This window comes from Lynx rufus, unplaced genomic scaffold (genome assembly GCF_022079265.1).
Source record: "Lynx rufus isolate CCGP_SWC_20201006 ecotype Redwood Valley unplaced genomic scaffold, mLynRuf1.p SCAF_2, whole genome shotgun sequence".
Classification (NCBI taxonomy): Eukaryota; Metazoa; Chordata; class Mammalia; order Carnivora; family Felidae; genus Lynx; species Lynx rufus.
The window spans coordinates 29,930,785-29,943,826 of record NW_025814834.1 but is presented as its reverse complement, the minus strand read 5'-3'; the positions used below and the strand labels follow the sequence as shown (position 1 = coordinate 29,943,826).

Sequence of the window (13,042 nt, the reverse complement as noted above, 5' to 3'; positions counted from 1 at the left end):
TCTCTTTGATAGGCAAGTATAGAACCAGTTCTTCTAAAAATAGTTACAAATGAAGTGACCAAATATTGTTTGTCTGAGACAGTGCTGGTCTTCATCTGTTACCCTGGAGTAATTAATTCCCCCTGTCACTCTCAACAGTATCACATTATAGACAAATTATACCAACCTATTTATAAATCTCTAAAATATGAAAAGATGGAGGTATTCTACAAAATACCTGGCTTTGCTCTTCAAAAAAATGTAAAAAAAAAAAAAACAAAAAACCCTGGAGAGAGTCATGACACTAATTGCAATGTGTGACTTGAAACTGGATCCTGGGCAGGTAAAAAAATATCATTAGAAAAAATTATAAAAGAAATTATGGAAAAATTGGTGCATCTTGAATTATTTCAAAATGAGAAGATAAAGTAAAACGATCAGCAGGAGAAGAGGGAAGGAATGGATTGATTAGAAGCAGCCCTCCAATTATCTTCTGGAGTCTCATTCCGACTAACACTATTAGGAATCAGCTAAGTAGTCATTTTTCAGATGTAAAACAAATTATTATATAACCAGTTTTTAAACCCTGGATATTACTAACCTCTTTCGAATTCTAGCATTAAACAGCGGTGCCTCAAAACGCGGATTTGTACCAACGAGAAGGAGAACATCTGCCTCTTCCACACCAGCAATTGTAGTATTAAGAAGATAATTAGAACGCAAATCTGTGCTAGAAATACAAAATTAAAAATGCAGGTTTACTAATACACAATGACAATCCACGCAACATTCTCATGTCCACAAACCCAAGGTATTCCCAGACAAAAAATTCTTAGGAAGTATTTCTAAATTACATCAAAGTTTCAGATACTTATTATTGATAACTGGATTCTCTAATAGTTCCTGGCTTGACTTTGGCCTATATATGTGAAAACAAATTGGTGGGTATGATGGAGAATCCAAGCGGTCACATATCAGCCATAGGTGTATTTTCTCTTTTTTAAATTTATCTTTTTAAGTAAACTCTACCACCAATGTGGGCTTGAACTCAGAACCCCAAGATTAAGAGTCACCTGCGGCGCCTGGGTGGCTCAGTCAGTTGAGCATCTGACTTTGGCTCTGGTCACGGTCTCAGAATGCATGGGTTCGAGGCCCGTATCAGGCTCTATACTGATGGCACAGAGCCTGCTTGGGATTCTCTCTTCCTCTCTCTCTGATCCTCCCTGACTTGCACTTTCTCTTTAAGTAAATAAACTTAAAAAAAAAAATCAGGAAAAAAAAAAAAAAAAAAAGAATCACTTGCTCTACCAACTGAGCCAGCCAGGCAGGCGCCCAGATGTACTGATTTATACACAGCTTGTCACCACCACCACAACAACAACAACAACAAAGCAAGCCTAGATGCTAGATTCATACTGCTCACCCAGCTCCTGCAGTGGGGAAGACCTCTTCAGTGCACAAGGTGTCAGAGTCCACTCTATTAAGCAAATCTTTGAGAGCTACCAGGGCTTCAGCATCCACCAAGCCACCTGCAATTGCTGCCACATCCTTGCCTTGAACACTCTGCAACTAGAAATGGATGAAAAGGGTATCACCAAAACACCTCCGTTCGGCAAAGACCACTGCTCAGAACACAAAGCAATAGTTATTTATAAGTATAAAAAAAAGCAATGAACTTTTGACTTAAAAGGTTTACACTAATTATTAATAAAAAAGTGAGAAGCAAAGGTGTAGATGAGGCTAATAATACCACCAGCTTGGAGGGAAGCTGTTTTATATTAGAAACAAAGAGGTCTCATAATGAAGTTTGGAGAATGAAGAGTGAGGAATTACAGCTAAATACAATTTCTTCTGAAGTATCCACCGTTCCCTCAAGTCCTTTGTGTATGTTGCCTTTGTCTCTGGCTAGAAAGCCATTCTCTCCACTTTTGCTCTGGCAAGTTTGCATTCATTCTTCGATTTTGCCTAAGTCACCTCACGTAGGAAGGCATCCCTGATACACTAGTCGTGGTTAGGCACCCCTCCCACAGGCTCTCTCAGACATGATTTCCTGCACAACTAACTGCAGCAGCACATGATACCTGACTGACTCTGCATCTTTCCCAACTACAGAATTGTGGGAAGTAGGGACCATATATTAGTGGTCTCTATAGCCCTACTGCCAGCTTGATATCTGGCATTTGGTTCTTTTATTTGTTTTGTTGCATTTTTTTGTTTTTTGATTTTAGAGAAGAGAGAGCAAGTGAGCACAAGTAGGGGAGAAAGAGGCAAAGGGAAAGAGAGAACCTTAAGCAGGCTCTACATTCAGAGCAGAGCCCGATATGGGGCTCGATCCCACAACCCTGGGATCATGACCTGAGCCACAATCAAGAGTTGGATGCTCAATAAAGACTGAGCCACCCAGGTGCCCCTCTGGCATATGGTTCTTAATAAATGCTCATTAAATGGAAGGCAATCTTGGTAAAACAAAAGAAGTGAAAAGACATACATGACCCCTCTTTGTTACAAAGATGTCCCTTAAAAATTACAAATACTATTTATTCTATATTTCAATTTTTTACCATTCCAGCTACACGAGAGAGTGCATCTTCCCAGGAAGTGTAGGTTAAAAGCCCCTTTTCGTTTCTGACCATTGGCTCGGTTAGTCTTTGACGTTTTAGCCCATCATAGGCAAATCTAGGTAACAGAAAATACACCATTTACGGAATCTTGCTAGGGGCAACTATAGTTTTCAAGTTTAAAATATAAAAGAAATGTTATTTAAATACAGCACTGGTTAAAGTGTCAAACAGAATAAATACCTGAATACAAATAATTACTTCAGGTCTTTTGAAGGATGAACTAATAAATTATTTTATGAACACCATCTGAAACTAAAACATCTAAAAAGTTTGGGTTCTTATGATTTGTTTTCAGCTACCTGAATACTCTTGAAATTGTAACACATAAAAATCTGACAGCTAAAGAAGCCAATCATTTAATCACTTTTTCTTTTTTTTCTCAAATCACTTTTACTTATAAAACTTGAATACCTCCAGATATTTTATCAAAATTATCACGTGCAAGCTCTAACTTATATTTAGCTTCTTTTCTCCAATGAACAAACTGGAATAGATTAAATATATTAATCCCCTTCAATTTTTCCAACTGAGAGGAAAATGGTATTTGTCAAACTTAGTAAGAAAGCCATTGATATACCTAGGACTATTAACATTAGTTTTGTCCAGTTCTCTATACAAATAATCTAGATTAACTAATTTACAAGAATAAAGACAGTCCCTTAAAATTAAAGTGACTATAAAATTTAGTTTAAATCAACTGCAAAAGTGAAGGAAAACAATGTAGTAGCACATACCTGGTTTTATCAGAGATCCACTCTTCATTGATGTCCTCATGCATCCTTGGCAAAATCCGCATCACCTCTCCAGTTCTTGTGCTTACCACAATATTACTTCCAACTGCATCCATTACATCAATGGATTCCGTCTTTCTGAGAAAATAAACACCTATGTTTACCACATTTATTTTGGCAATAAGGACAAAGTTTCTATTACCTGGTTTCTCAAAAACAAAAAATTTTACGAGGACTTTCCTTTCTGAGTTTCCAAAGTTAATGGGACCCAGAGAAACTGCAAAAAAAAAAAAAATACCCTCGTATTTGAATACATCACATTAATTCCTACTGTAAAAATAAAGCTTTAATAATTGTTATCTAGGGGCGCCTGGCCTCAGTCAGTTAAGAGTCTGACTCTTGATTTCGGCTCAGGTCATGATCTCATGGTTCGTGAGTTTGAGCTCCGTGTTGGGCTCCACACTGACAAAATTTCTTAATCCGGCTGTCAGCGTGAAGGCTGCTTGGGATTCTCCATCTCCCTCTCTCTGCCCCTCCCCCACTGGCGCTTGCATGCATGCGCGCTCTCTCTCTCTCTCACAAAAATAAACTTCAAAAGAACAGATAAATGAATAAATAAAAATAGGAACTGTTAAATAATACAAAAGCCAATGGTAAGGGCTCCAAATGGCCAAATCTGATTATCAAGATAAATAGCAAGAGAGTAAGATTTTTGGGTATGGCCAATTAAAAAGTCTGATAAATCCTCCCCACAAAAAGCAAAAATAAAGCTGGACAGAATTAACAAAAAACAACCAATTCAGCACTTTGGAAATCTTCCAAAGGCAAACACCATCATGAGAAGCTTTTATGTGGTGCAAAACTACTGAACTTCAAGCAAGAAGCACAGAAATCAGCGGTGGTGTGTCTTGGGGCCTGTTCTCATCCCCTTCCTACCACCTGAACAGGAGGCTCTGCCAGGCTCAGGGAGGCTGTGGAGATGGAAGTTTCTTTTCTGCATGCATTATGGGAGTTTCAGGAAGCAAAAGAGAAAAACCTCTACTTGAACATTTCACCTATGTACTGTGCCCCATCCCCCCAATCTTTTTATATACATAAAATACATGGCTTAAAACACAGAATTTTGAGATACTCCCACATATTCTAGTGGAAGTCTAAATTTGGGGGGCAATTTAATGATAGGCTTTAGAACCTTAAAAATACCCAAATTTGTTGCAACTACCTACTCCATTTCCCAGTTTAGTCAGAAGAATCAGAAATATACGCGAAAATTTACGAGTAACAATTTTTATCATAGATTTACAACTATATAGAAACAAACTAAAATGTCTAATAATAGGAACTGATTAAATAAAGGATGATATAGCCACATGTCTGAAAACAATATACAGTGAGAAGAGACTATAAATTTTAAAACATCAAGACAATTTTACTCTTTGGAAGAACAAGTGAATAAAATAATTATGTGGTTAAGTACTTTGGAATCAATCTCCAAGAAAACTATAATTAATTTGCCAGATCATCCTATCCTTTAATCTATCTACTTACTTTCCATTAAGAGGGTTTTACTTAAAGCAAATACATAAAACCTTAGCAGACCAAAACAATTAGAATACAGGAAGAAAATGAATCTTAAATTTTTTTGAATAGTAGCCAATTAAAGGATAAAAAACAAATTGTCAAAAATTACAACACTGAATACCTTGTTTCCCAAGGGCGGGCAGTAAAAGCATAGGGCTTCGAAGTCAGGGCACCTACAGGGCAGATATCAATGATATTTCCAGACAGTTCAGACATGAACATCTTTTCAATGTACGTGCCAACTTGCATATCATTTCCTCTGCCTGTTGTTCCCAAATCATCTACTCCTGCAATCTCACTTGCAAACCTGCAGGATAAAAATATACCATCAAATGGTAAAATCCAGCAAAATTATCTCCTTTCCTATGATCACAGTGAGATAATGATTTTCAAAACACTAAAGAGACACGAGTTTATTTTCAATGGTGAGCAAAGTCCTTGAATAAAAAATTGTTCAATGCTTGCATGTAATTTAATCACAGCATAACACAAACTGCACGAATCATAGGTATAGCTCAGCAAGTTATCAAGGAGTTAATGCTTGTATATTCTTATTTGTAAACTCCACAGAAGTTGATATTCACTGAAAGTGAACAATCCATTTTATTGGCTTATGCAGAAAACAATAAAAACATCCCTCTTCTCCTACCAAAAAAAAAGTTGCCTTTTTTCTCTAGTATTGTTATTCTACCAAATTTTGTGACTATTAAGTATCTGAATGATATTGCAGAAGAGAGAAGGAAAAACATTACCTGATGCAGCGAGTACACTGTATACATCTAGTCATGATAGTCTTTACCAATGGCCCAATATTCTTGTCCTCCACAGCACGTTTCCCATCTAAAAATCTGCTCCTATCATTTCCAAACATCATGGACTGGTCCTTTAGTAGATTAGGAGAGAGTTAACATAATGCTGCTAATGAAATTAAAACCTGAGATAATCAAAAAGATTTATGAAGTTTGACAACATACCTGCAGATCACATTCACCTCCCTGGTCACAAATAGGGCAGTCTAGTGGGTGATTTGCTAACAAGAACTCCATCACACCTTCTCTGTATGAAAAGTTGTAGTACACAAAATGACATAAATTTTTGGCACTCAAAATGGCTATCTAACCTTCAGGGATGTACCTTTTCATATAGTATTAACTTTACATTTATTATCAAAATACCAATGTAACCATCATTCTAGTATTAGACACATAGTCTAAAAAATGCTTATAGAAGTCCAGGAATAAAATATCATTAAAGAATCTAGAAAATTATGACTTTTAAAAACACAAAATTACCCAAAGTCACTAAATAGTCTTCAGAAAACATCAATTCAAAACAAAACAGGGTGCCTAGATGGCTTAGTCAATCAGGCGTCCAACTTCGGTTTAGGTCATGATCTCGCAGTCTGTGGGCTCAAGCCCTGTGTTGGGCTGTGCTGACAGCTCAGAGCCTGGAGCCTGCTTCGGATTCTGTATCTCCTTCTCCCTCTGCCCCTCCCCTGCTCACACTCTGTCTCTTTCAAAAATAAACGTTAAAAAAAAATTAAGAAAAAACAAAACACCCACACAAATGCACAGCAAAAACAAATATAATCAATGCCTATATAGTAACAGTAATACTTTACTACAATAATCTCAGTTCAATAAGCCCCAAACTCACTATTCATCATAAGTTGAACAGGTTACTATATAAGAGATTCTTTTTCAAGTTTATTTATTTTGAGAGACAGTACGGGGGCGCCTGGGTGGCGCAGTCGGTTAAGCGTCCGACTTCAGCCAGGTCACGATCTCGCGGTCCGGGAGTTCGAGCCCCGCATCAGGCTCTGGGCTGATGGCTCAGAGCCTGGAGCCTGTTTCCGATTCTGTGTCTCCCTCTCTCTCTGCCCCTCCCCCGTTCATGCTCTGTCTCTCTCTGTCCCAAAAATAAATAAACGTTGAAAAAAAAAACAAAAAACGAGAGACAGTACGAGCAGGGGAGGGGCAGAGAGAGACAGGGAGAATCCCAAGCAGGCTCTTGTGCTGCCAGTGCACAGCCCAACACGGGGCTCAATCTCATGAACTGTGAGATAATGACCTGAGCTGAAACCAAAAGTCAGACACTTAACTGACAGAGCCACGCAGGTGCTCCTAAATGAAAGCTTTTTTTTTCTTTCCCCTAAGAGCTTTGAATGCTCAAAACCATAAACACCTGACTTCACCTCCTCAACATGTACTTAATTCCACTGCTCCTAGAAGTCAAACATGCCAACTTTTTCAAAACTTGCTACTGAATTTCCCATCTATGGGAAGGTCTAAATACTGAAATGAACAATTTTCTTCTCTAAGAAAAGTTACTATGCTAAATAACATGAAAGTACCTTGCTTTCTTAGATTTCTCTGAGTTTGTCAGGATATTCCAACCTTTCATTACTGGCATGGCACAAGCCGCCACAACCTGGAATTTCAATGGAAAAATGTCTAAGTATTTGTATTTAGTTGTAATTATAAGCAACCCAACATATAAAACATTCAGCTATACATTTGAAAATAAGCCCAGTATCTTTGAAGATTCATTTTCTTTACTTTTCATAGTCACGATACGATAATCTGACACTTTACATTTCTCTATGAAAAAAAAATAAGATCTTGTACTTCTAAATTCTATCCTCCTAGTCAATGCAACTCTATATAGAGACTCTGAAACAGAACATCAAATAACTGTGTTTTGATTAGCAGGTACTACTGAATTAAAACTTAGAAGACAAAATGAAATTAAACAGAAAGTGAACCTCTTCATTGTAATCCCTTTCTCTAGTGAAAATGGCTCGGCATGAGCCCTTCCAATGTACTGCCTGGCAATTCCACATCCTAGTTGTCACACAGCCATTTGGAAATACTACTGCCAGCTGTAAAAAGTCACCTTTAATTTCTCAATCTGTTGTAATTATATAGTGCTTGCATTTATAAAGCACTTTCATCAATGCATTTCCAGTTTTGAAATGAACAGACTCAACTGCACAAAATAATAAATTTACAGATACAATTAAACAGGGCTAGGTTTCTCCACTACAACAATGATTCTAAGTAAAATTCGCTGCAAGATTTAAAGTTTTCTACCTTCTACAGCATGGTGTGGAATTTTAGGTATCAAGTACCTTAGGAGCTTTCTCAATTTCAACAAGGCACATCCTACAGTTTCCAGCAACAGACAATCTTTCATGATAACAGAATCGAGGGATCTGCATGCCAACCTTCTCACAAGCCTAGAAGACAAAGGAAAAAATTCTTGCATTAGAACAAACTGACCTCATCCTTGCTTTGCCTAAAACAGAAAAAGAAAGGCTATAACCACCTGCCTTATTACTCCTATCTATAAACATCTATACTTTTATTCATTCTTCATCCCTAAAGAGATTTCCCTCCTTCTTTGCTCTTGACTCCTGCTCCTGTCTGCTCTCAAGCCTGCTCTAAGGCCTCAGCATGCCTATACCTTATGGAAGAAACTGAATAAATGAACCTCAGATTGTGCTGAAGGTCTGACTCCTCATTTCCACTTTGAACCATTGTCCATAAAGACACCCCTTCAAACTTTGTCCCTGTGGTTTCATACGTGGACTTCCCACGTACTAGATGTAGTGGGTATAGTAATAAGCAAGATCTTGTCCCAACCTTCATACTGGTTCACATTTCAAATGATTATACCCAAACCCTCATCTGGAGCCCTGACAGTTCACCACTTCTCCAAGTTCTAGACTTAAATAGTTCTGTGCATGGATACGCTCTATGGACAGCTAAAATTCAATCTATTTGTGTCCCCTATGATACATCTCCAAATAAGTTAACAAAGCCAGAAACCACAAAAATTTTTCCTGCTTTTCATTGTGCCTAAAGGCCTATCAACTCACTCTCACTGAATCTATCCTTTTATTTTCATTCCCATTGCCACTATCTATTTTAGGCCTTTAATTTTCAGTTCTACTAATGCAAGATACTCTTCCCTTGTGTCTCTCACCAGTCTTGTTATTCTCCAAACTAACATCCTCTATGGTCACTGCAATACAGCTTAACTGCCATGAAAACTACTGAGAGGTCAAACTATAAGCTCTTTAGTATGACATATATCTTCTTTCATTACTGAATCTATTATAGTAATTTGATTTCTTGTTTTCTCATCTTCTATATATACCTCATGTTCTAACAATAGCAAACTATTTAAAGATTCTTTGTCCAAATATAAACACTTATCCTTTACAAATCTCCTCAGGGAGCACCTGAGATATCCCTAACATCTCTTTCTATCACTTCCTATATACCTGGCAAAAATACTCTCCACTGTACCTTTAACATACACTGTTATGTATTTATTGTTTACAGGTCTATGCCTGGCAGATAGTCTAAAAATGACTGCTAAATGAATAAAGAGCATTTAGTTCTTGGTAACTTGCAGACAGAATGAAGTATCACTTCTTCAAGACCAATTTTGTTAGTTCTGAAGGAATCTGGAGAAATTATATATTTAACGCATGAATTCATTTACCTGCTTTGTAGGACACATTCTTAAAAAATATTACTAAAAATAGAGAAATCACATGAAATGAAAAGCATCAAGCAGGTTCACAACAAACAAAAATTATCTTTTCCCCAAACTTAACTAAATTAACTCGTAATTTATTTTTGGTAACTTCAAATTTTAAATGGGTATATACTCGGAAGGCAGAAGTGAAACAAAATAACTGCCATAATTCACTGAAGAAAGTCAGAAACAGATAAATGATAGCTCACTTTGAAATGCCAACATTTTAAATCCAACTTACTTTCATATAATTTTACTGTGTATAGTTCTTTTATGAGCATTTATCAAGGAATCTTAAAAATTTTTAAAGTAAATAAAGAGTGTAACAGAAATAAATTGATACAAAAAACCCACAACATATACAAAAACAAAGAATCGGAACATATGCCTACTTGGAGTACGGTAGTTCCTGGCTCCACCATGACAGACTGACCGTCGACAAATACTTCAATTAAGTTGCTTGCTGCTGTGGCAGTTGTTCGAACTGACCGTCAAAAATATTGAGATGAGAAATAAATTAAGAGTTGAATTTATTATAGCAGAGGATAATGGGCTAATTCTAACCTACAAGTCTAAAATTTTTCCTCATTTTACACCATTCCCCTCTATTTCTCTAGATGCAAACTTTTAGAATACTGAATTAGACAAAAACTTTTCCAAACCTGAATACCAAGGTAGAATTTGGCTGCCCACTTTTAATGGTAGTTAATTTAAAATTTTTAATACCATGGGAAGTATGTTCATGGGAATACTACTTTTCAAAAGCAGGACTGCTTTTTCCATTTTGGGACTGATAGTTCCTACTACTTTTTATTCCATGACAACTTCTATAAACTGTTTAAAGTTATATTTTTAAAATTATTCAATTTGACTAGGGTCATTTGTTTCTATTTTATTTAAAACAAATTATGTTTAGGGTCTTTTAAGAAACATTCCATAAACCAATGAATTGACAAAGACAGTAAATGCAAAAATAGTACCCACAAATGCAAAAAAAAATACTCACCACATCCTTTATGAGACTTAGAAAGGCCTACTAAGGCCCTTTTTAGAGGTATCCTTAACATATTGCTAAGAATAAAACAAAGAAGAGTTATATTATCATAGGAAATAATAAAACTCTAATTACAAACTTCTGGGTAATGGTTCTTAGGTTTAATAGCACTTTACATACATTATTTCATTGAACATTCACAAGTCCTGATATTTTTCCTCAAATTCTAGAGATGAGAATACTCAGTCTGAGAGAGAGTAACTAACTGACTTGTACAATGTCAAGGAGCTAAGAAGGAATAGCTAGTAATCAAATTTACGTAAAGGGCAGTGTTGTCGTTTTTAAAGTATAAACAATCAAATGTAAAACACTACTATGTAGTAATATAAATTTTAAGAATAAGTGAGCTTATCATTAATACTATGTAAATAAGACCTTCTGCCTTCATTTCGTACCAATACTCATTCTAACATTCCATGTTCTTTTTTTTTATTATTTTTTTAAATGTTTATTTATTTTTGAGACAAAGAGAGACAGAGCATGAACAGGGGAGGGTCAGAGAGAGGGAGACACAGAATCCCAAGCAGGCTCCAGGCTCCGAGTTGTCAGCACAGAGCCTGACGTGGGGCTCGAACTCATGGACCATGAGATCATGACCTGAGCCAAAGTCGGACGCCCAACCGACTAGGCCACCCAGGCGCCCCTGACTTTCCATGTTCTAAGCAGTTATCTACTAAATGTTCCTGAGATTCTGAGCTGGCTCAGAAGTCCAAGCCTTTTAAGTATCTGGAGAGCCATTTTCTGGGCTTGGTACAATTATTTTACAGATTTGCAATTATAGGTCTGTTCTACCCTCATTGGATTAATGAACTTCTTGAATCTTTGTATCTTTGGTGCCTATTTCCAAGGCAGATACACAGTAAGCTCTAAAATAGTGGTTCTCAGGGTGCCTGGGTGGCTCAATCAGTTGGGCAACTGACTCTTGGTTTTGGCTCAGGTCATGACCTCATGGTTTGTGGGTTTGAGACCTGCATGGGGCTCTGTGCTGACAGGGTGGGGCTTGCTTGGGATTCTCTCTCCCTCTCTCTCTGCCCCTTCTCTGTTCGTGCTTTCTCTCTCACAAAATAAATAAACTTTAAAAAATAAATAAATAAAGGGGCGCCTGGGTGGCTCAGTCAGTTGAGAGTCCGACTTTGGCTCAGGTCACAATCTCACGGCTTGTGAGTTCGAGCCCTGCGTCAGGCTCTGTGCTGGCTCAGAGCCTGTAGCCTGCTTCATAGTCTGGGTCTCCCTCTCTCTCTCTCTGCTCCTCCTCCACTCACGCTGTCTCTGTCTCTCATAAATGAATAAACGTTAAAAACAATTAAAAATAAATAAATAAATAGGAGCTCCTTGGTGGTTCAGTCAGTTGAGCATCTGAGGCTTGATTTTGACTCAGGTCATGATCTCACCGTTTGAGATCGAGCCGGACATCGGGCTCTGTGCTGACACCTCAGAGCCTGCTTGAGATTCCCTCTCCCTCTCTGCTCCTCCCCGACTCACACTCTCTCTCTCTCTTTCAAAATAAATAAAAATTTAAAAACAAATAAATAAAACAGTGGTTCTCAACCAGGTACAGTTTTGCTTCCCAGGGAACATTTGGCATCATCTGTACACACTGTTGTCACAGCTGGGGGGAAGTTACTAGCATCTAGTGGGTAGAGGCCAGGGTACTACTAAACATCCTACAGTACACAGGACGGTATCCCATAATAAATCTTTGTTGAATTACTGAAAGAAATAGGAATGAATTATATAAATAACACCAATTAAAGACATACGTAAGCAAACAGAATGTTAACTGAACTTTAGAGTTTTCATCCATTCACTTGATCGTAAGGGCGTGGAACTGAACTTTTTGTCTACTCACTTGATCGAATGCACTAAGCATCTAAATTATAATTTTTCACTTGGAACTTCTAAAAATGGAAATTATGTGATCAGAATGTAACAACGTAGGGGCACCTGGGTGGCACAGTTGAGTGACAGACTCTTGATTTCCGCTCAGGTCATGACCTCATGGCTCATGAGACCCAGCCCTGCCTGGGGCGCTACACTGACAGCATGGAGCCTGCTTGGGACTCTCTCTCACTCTCCCTCTCCCCACTCACACACACCCTCTCTCTCAAAATAAACTTAAAAAAAAAAAAAAGTATCAACATAATGACTTTCAAAAGTAAAGAGAGTAGGGGCGCCTGGGTGGCTCAGTCGGTTGGGCGTCCGACTTCAGCTCGGGTCATGATCTCGCGGTATGTGAGTTGGAGCCCCGCGTCGGGCTCTGTGCTGACTGCTCAGAGCCTGGAGCCTGTTTCAGATTCTGTGTCTCCCTCTCTCTCTGACCCTCCCCCGTTCATGCTCTCTCTCTGTCTCAAAAATAAATAAACGTTAAAAAAAAAAAAATTAACAAAAGTAAAGAGAGTAGAAAACAGTACGTATACGTAAGTTTTAAGCATAAAGTTTCACATATCTATTATAGAAGAGGTATAACAAGGTTTCTAATTCAGACTTGTTAATTCATAAAATTCATTAATTCAGAACTTGTGACACTG

The 13,042-nt window shown here is 37.6% G+C and overlaps 1 protein-coding gene across 3 annotated transcripts in view; it reads right to left on the bottom strand.

Annotated features, from left to right (window-relative positions):
* Positions 1-13,042, bottom strand: part of NDUFS1 (NADH:ubiquinone oxidoreductase core subunit S1) — a 31,171-nt gene that overhangs the window by 16,017 nt on the left and 2,112 nt on the right. For all 3 annotated transcript variants that reach the window (XM_047083812.1, XM_047083813.1, XM_047083814.1), the window contains exons 2-12: positions 10,467-10,531; positions 9,853-9,944; positions 8,043-8,150; positions 7,266-7,342; positions 5,887-5,968; positions 5,665-5,795; positions 5,034-5,219; positions 3,335-3,469; positions 2,541-2,655; positions 1,403-1,548; positions 581-709 (exon numbers count right to left, since the gene is read on the bottom strand). In XM_047083812.1, the coding sequence (XP_046939768.1) occupies positions 581-709; positions 1,403-1,548; positions 2,541-2,655; positions 3,335-3,469; positions 5,034-5,219; positions 5,665-5,795; positions 5,887-5,968; positions 7,266-7,342; positions 8,043-8,150; positions 9,853-9,944; positions 10,467-10,527 (1,262 nt within the window). In that variant the 5' untranslated portion in view covers positions 10,528-10,531. The remainder of the gene's footprint in view (positions 1-580; positions 710-1,402; positions 1,549-2,540; positions 2,656-3,334; positions 3,470-5,033; positions 5,220-5,664; positions 5,796-5,886; positions 5,969-7,265; positions 7,343-8,042; positions 8,151-9,852; positions 9,945-10,466; positions 10,532-13,042) is intronic.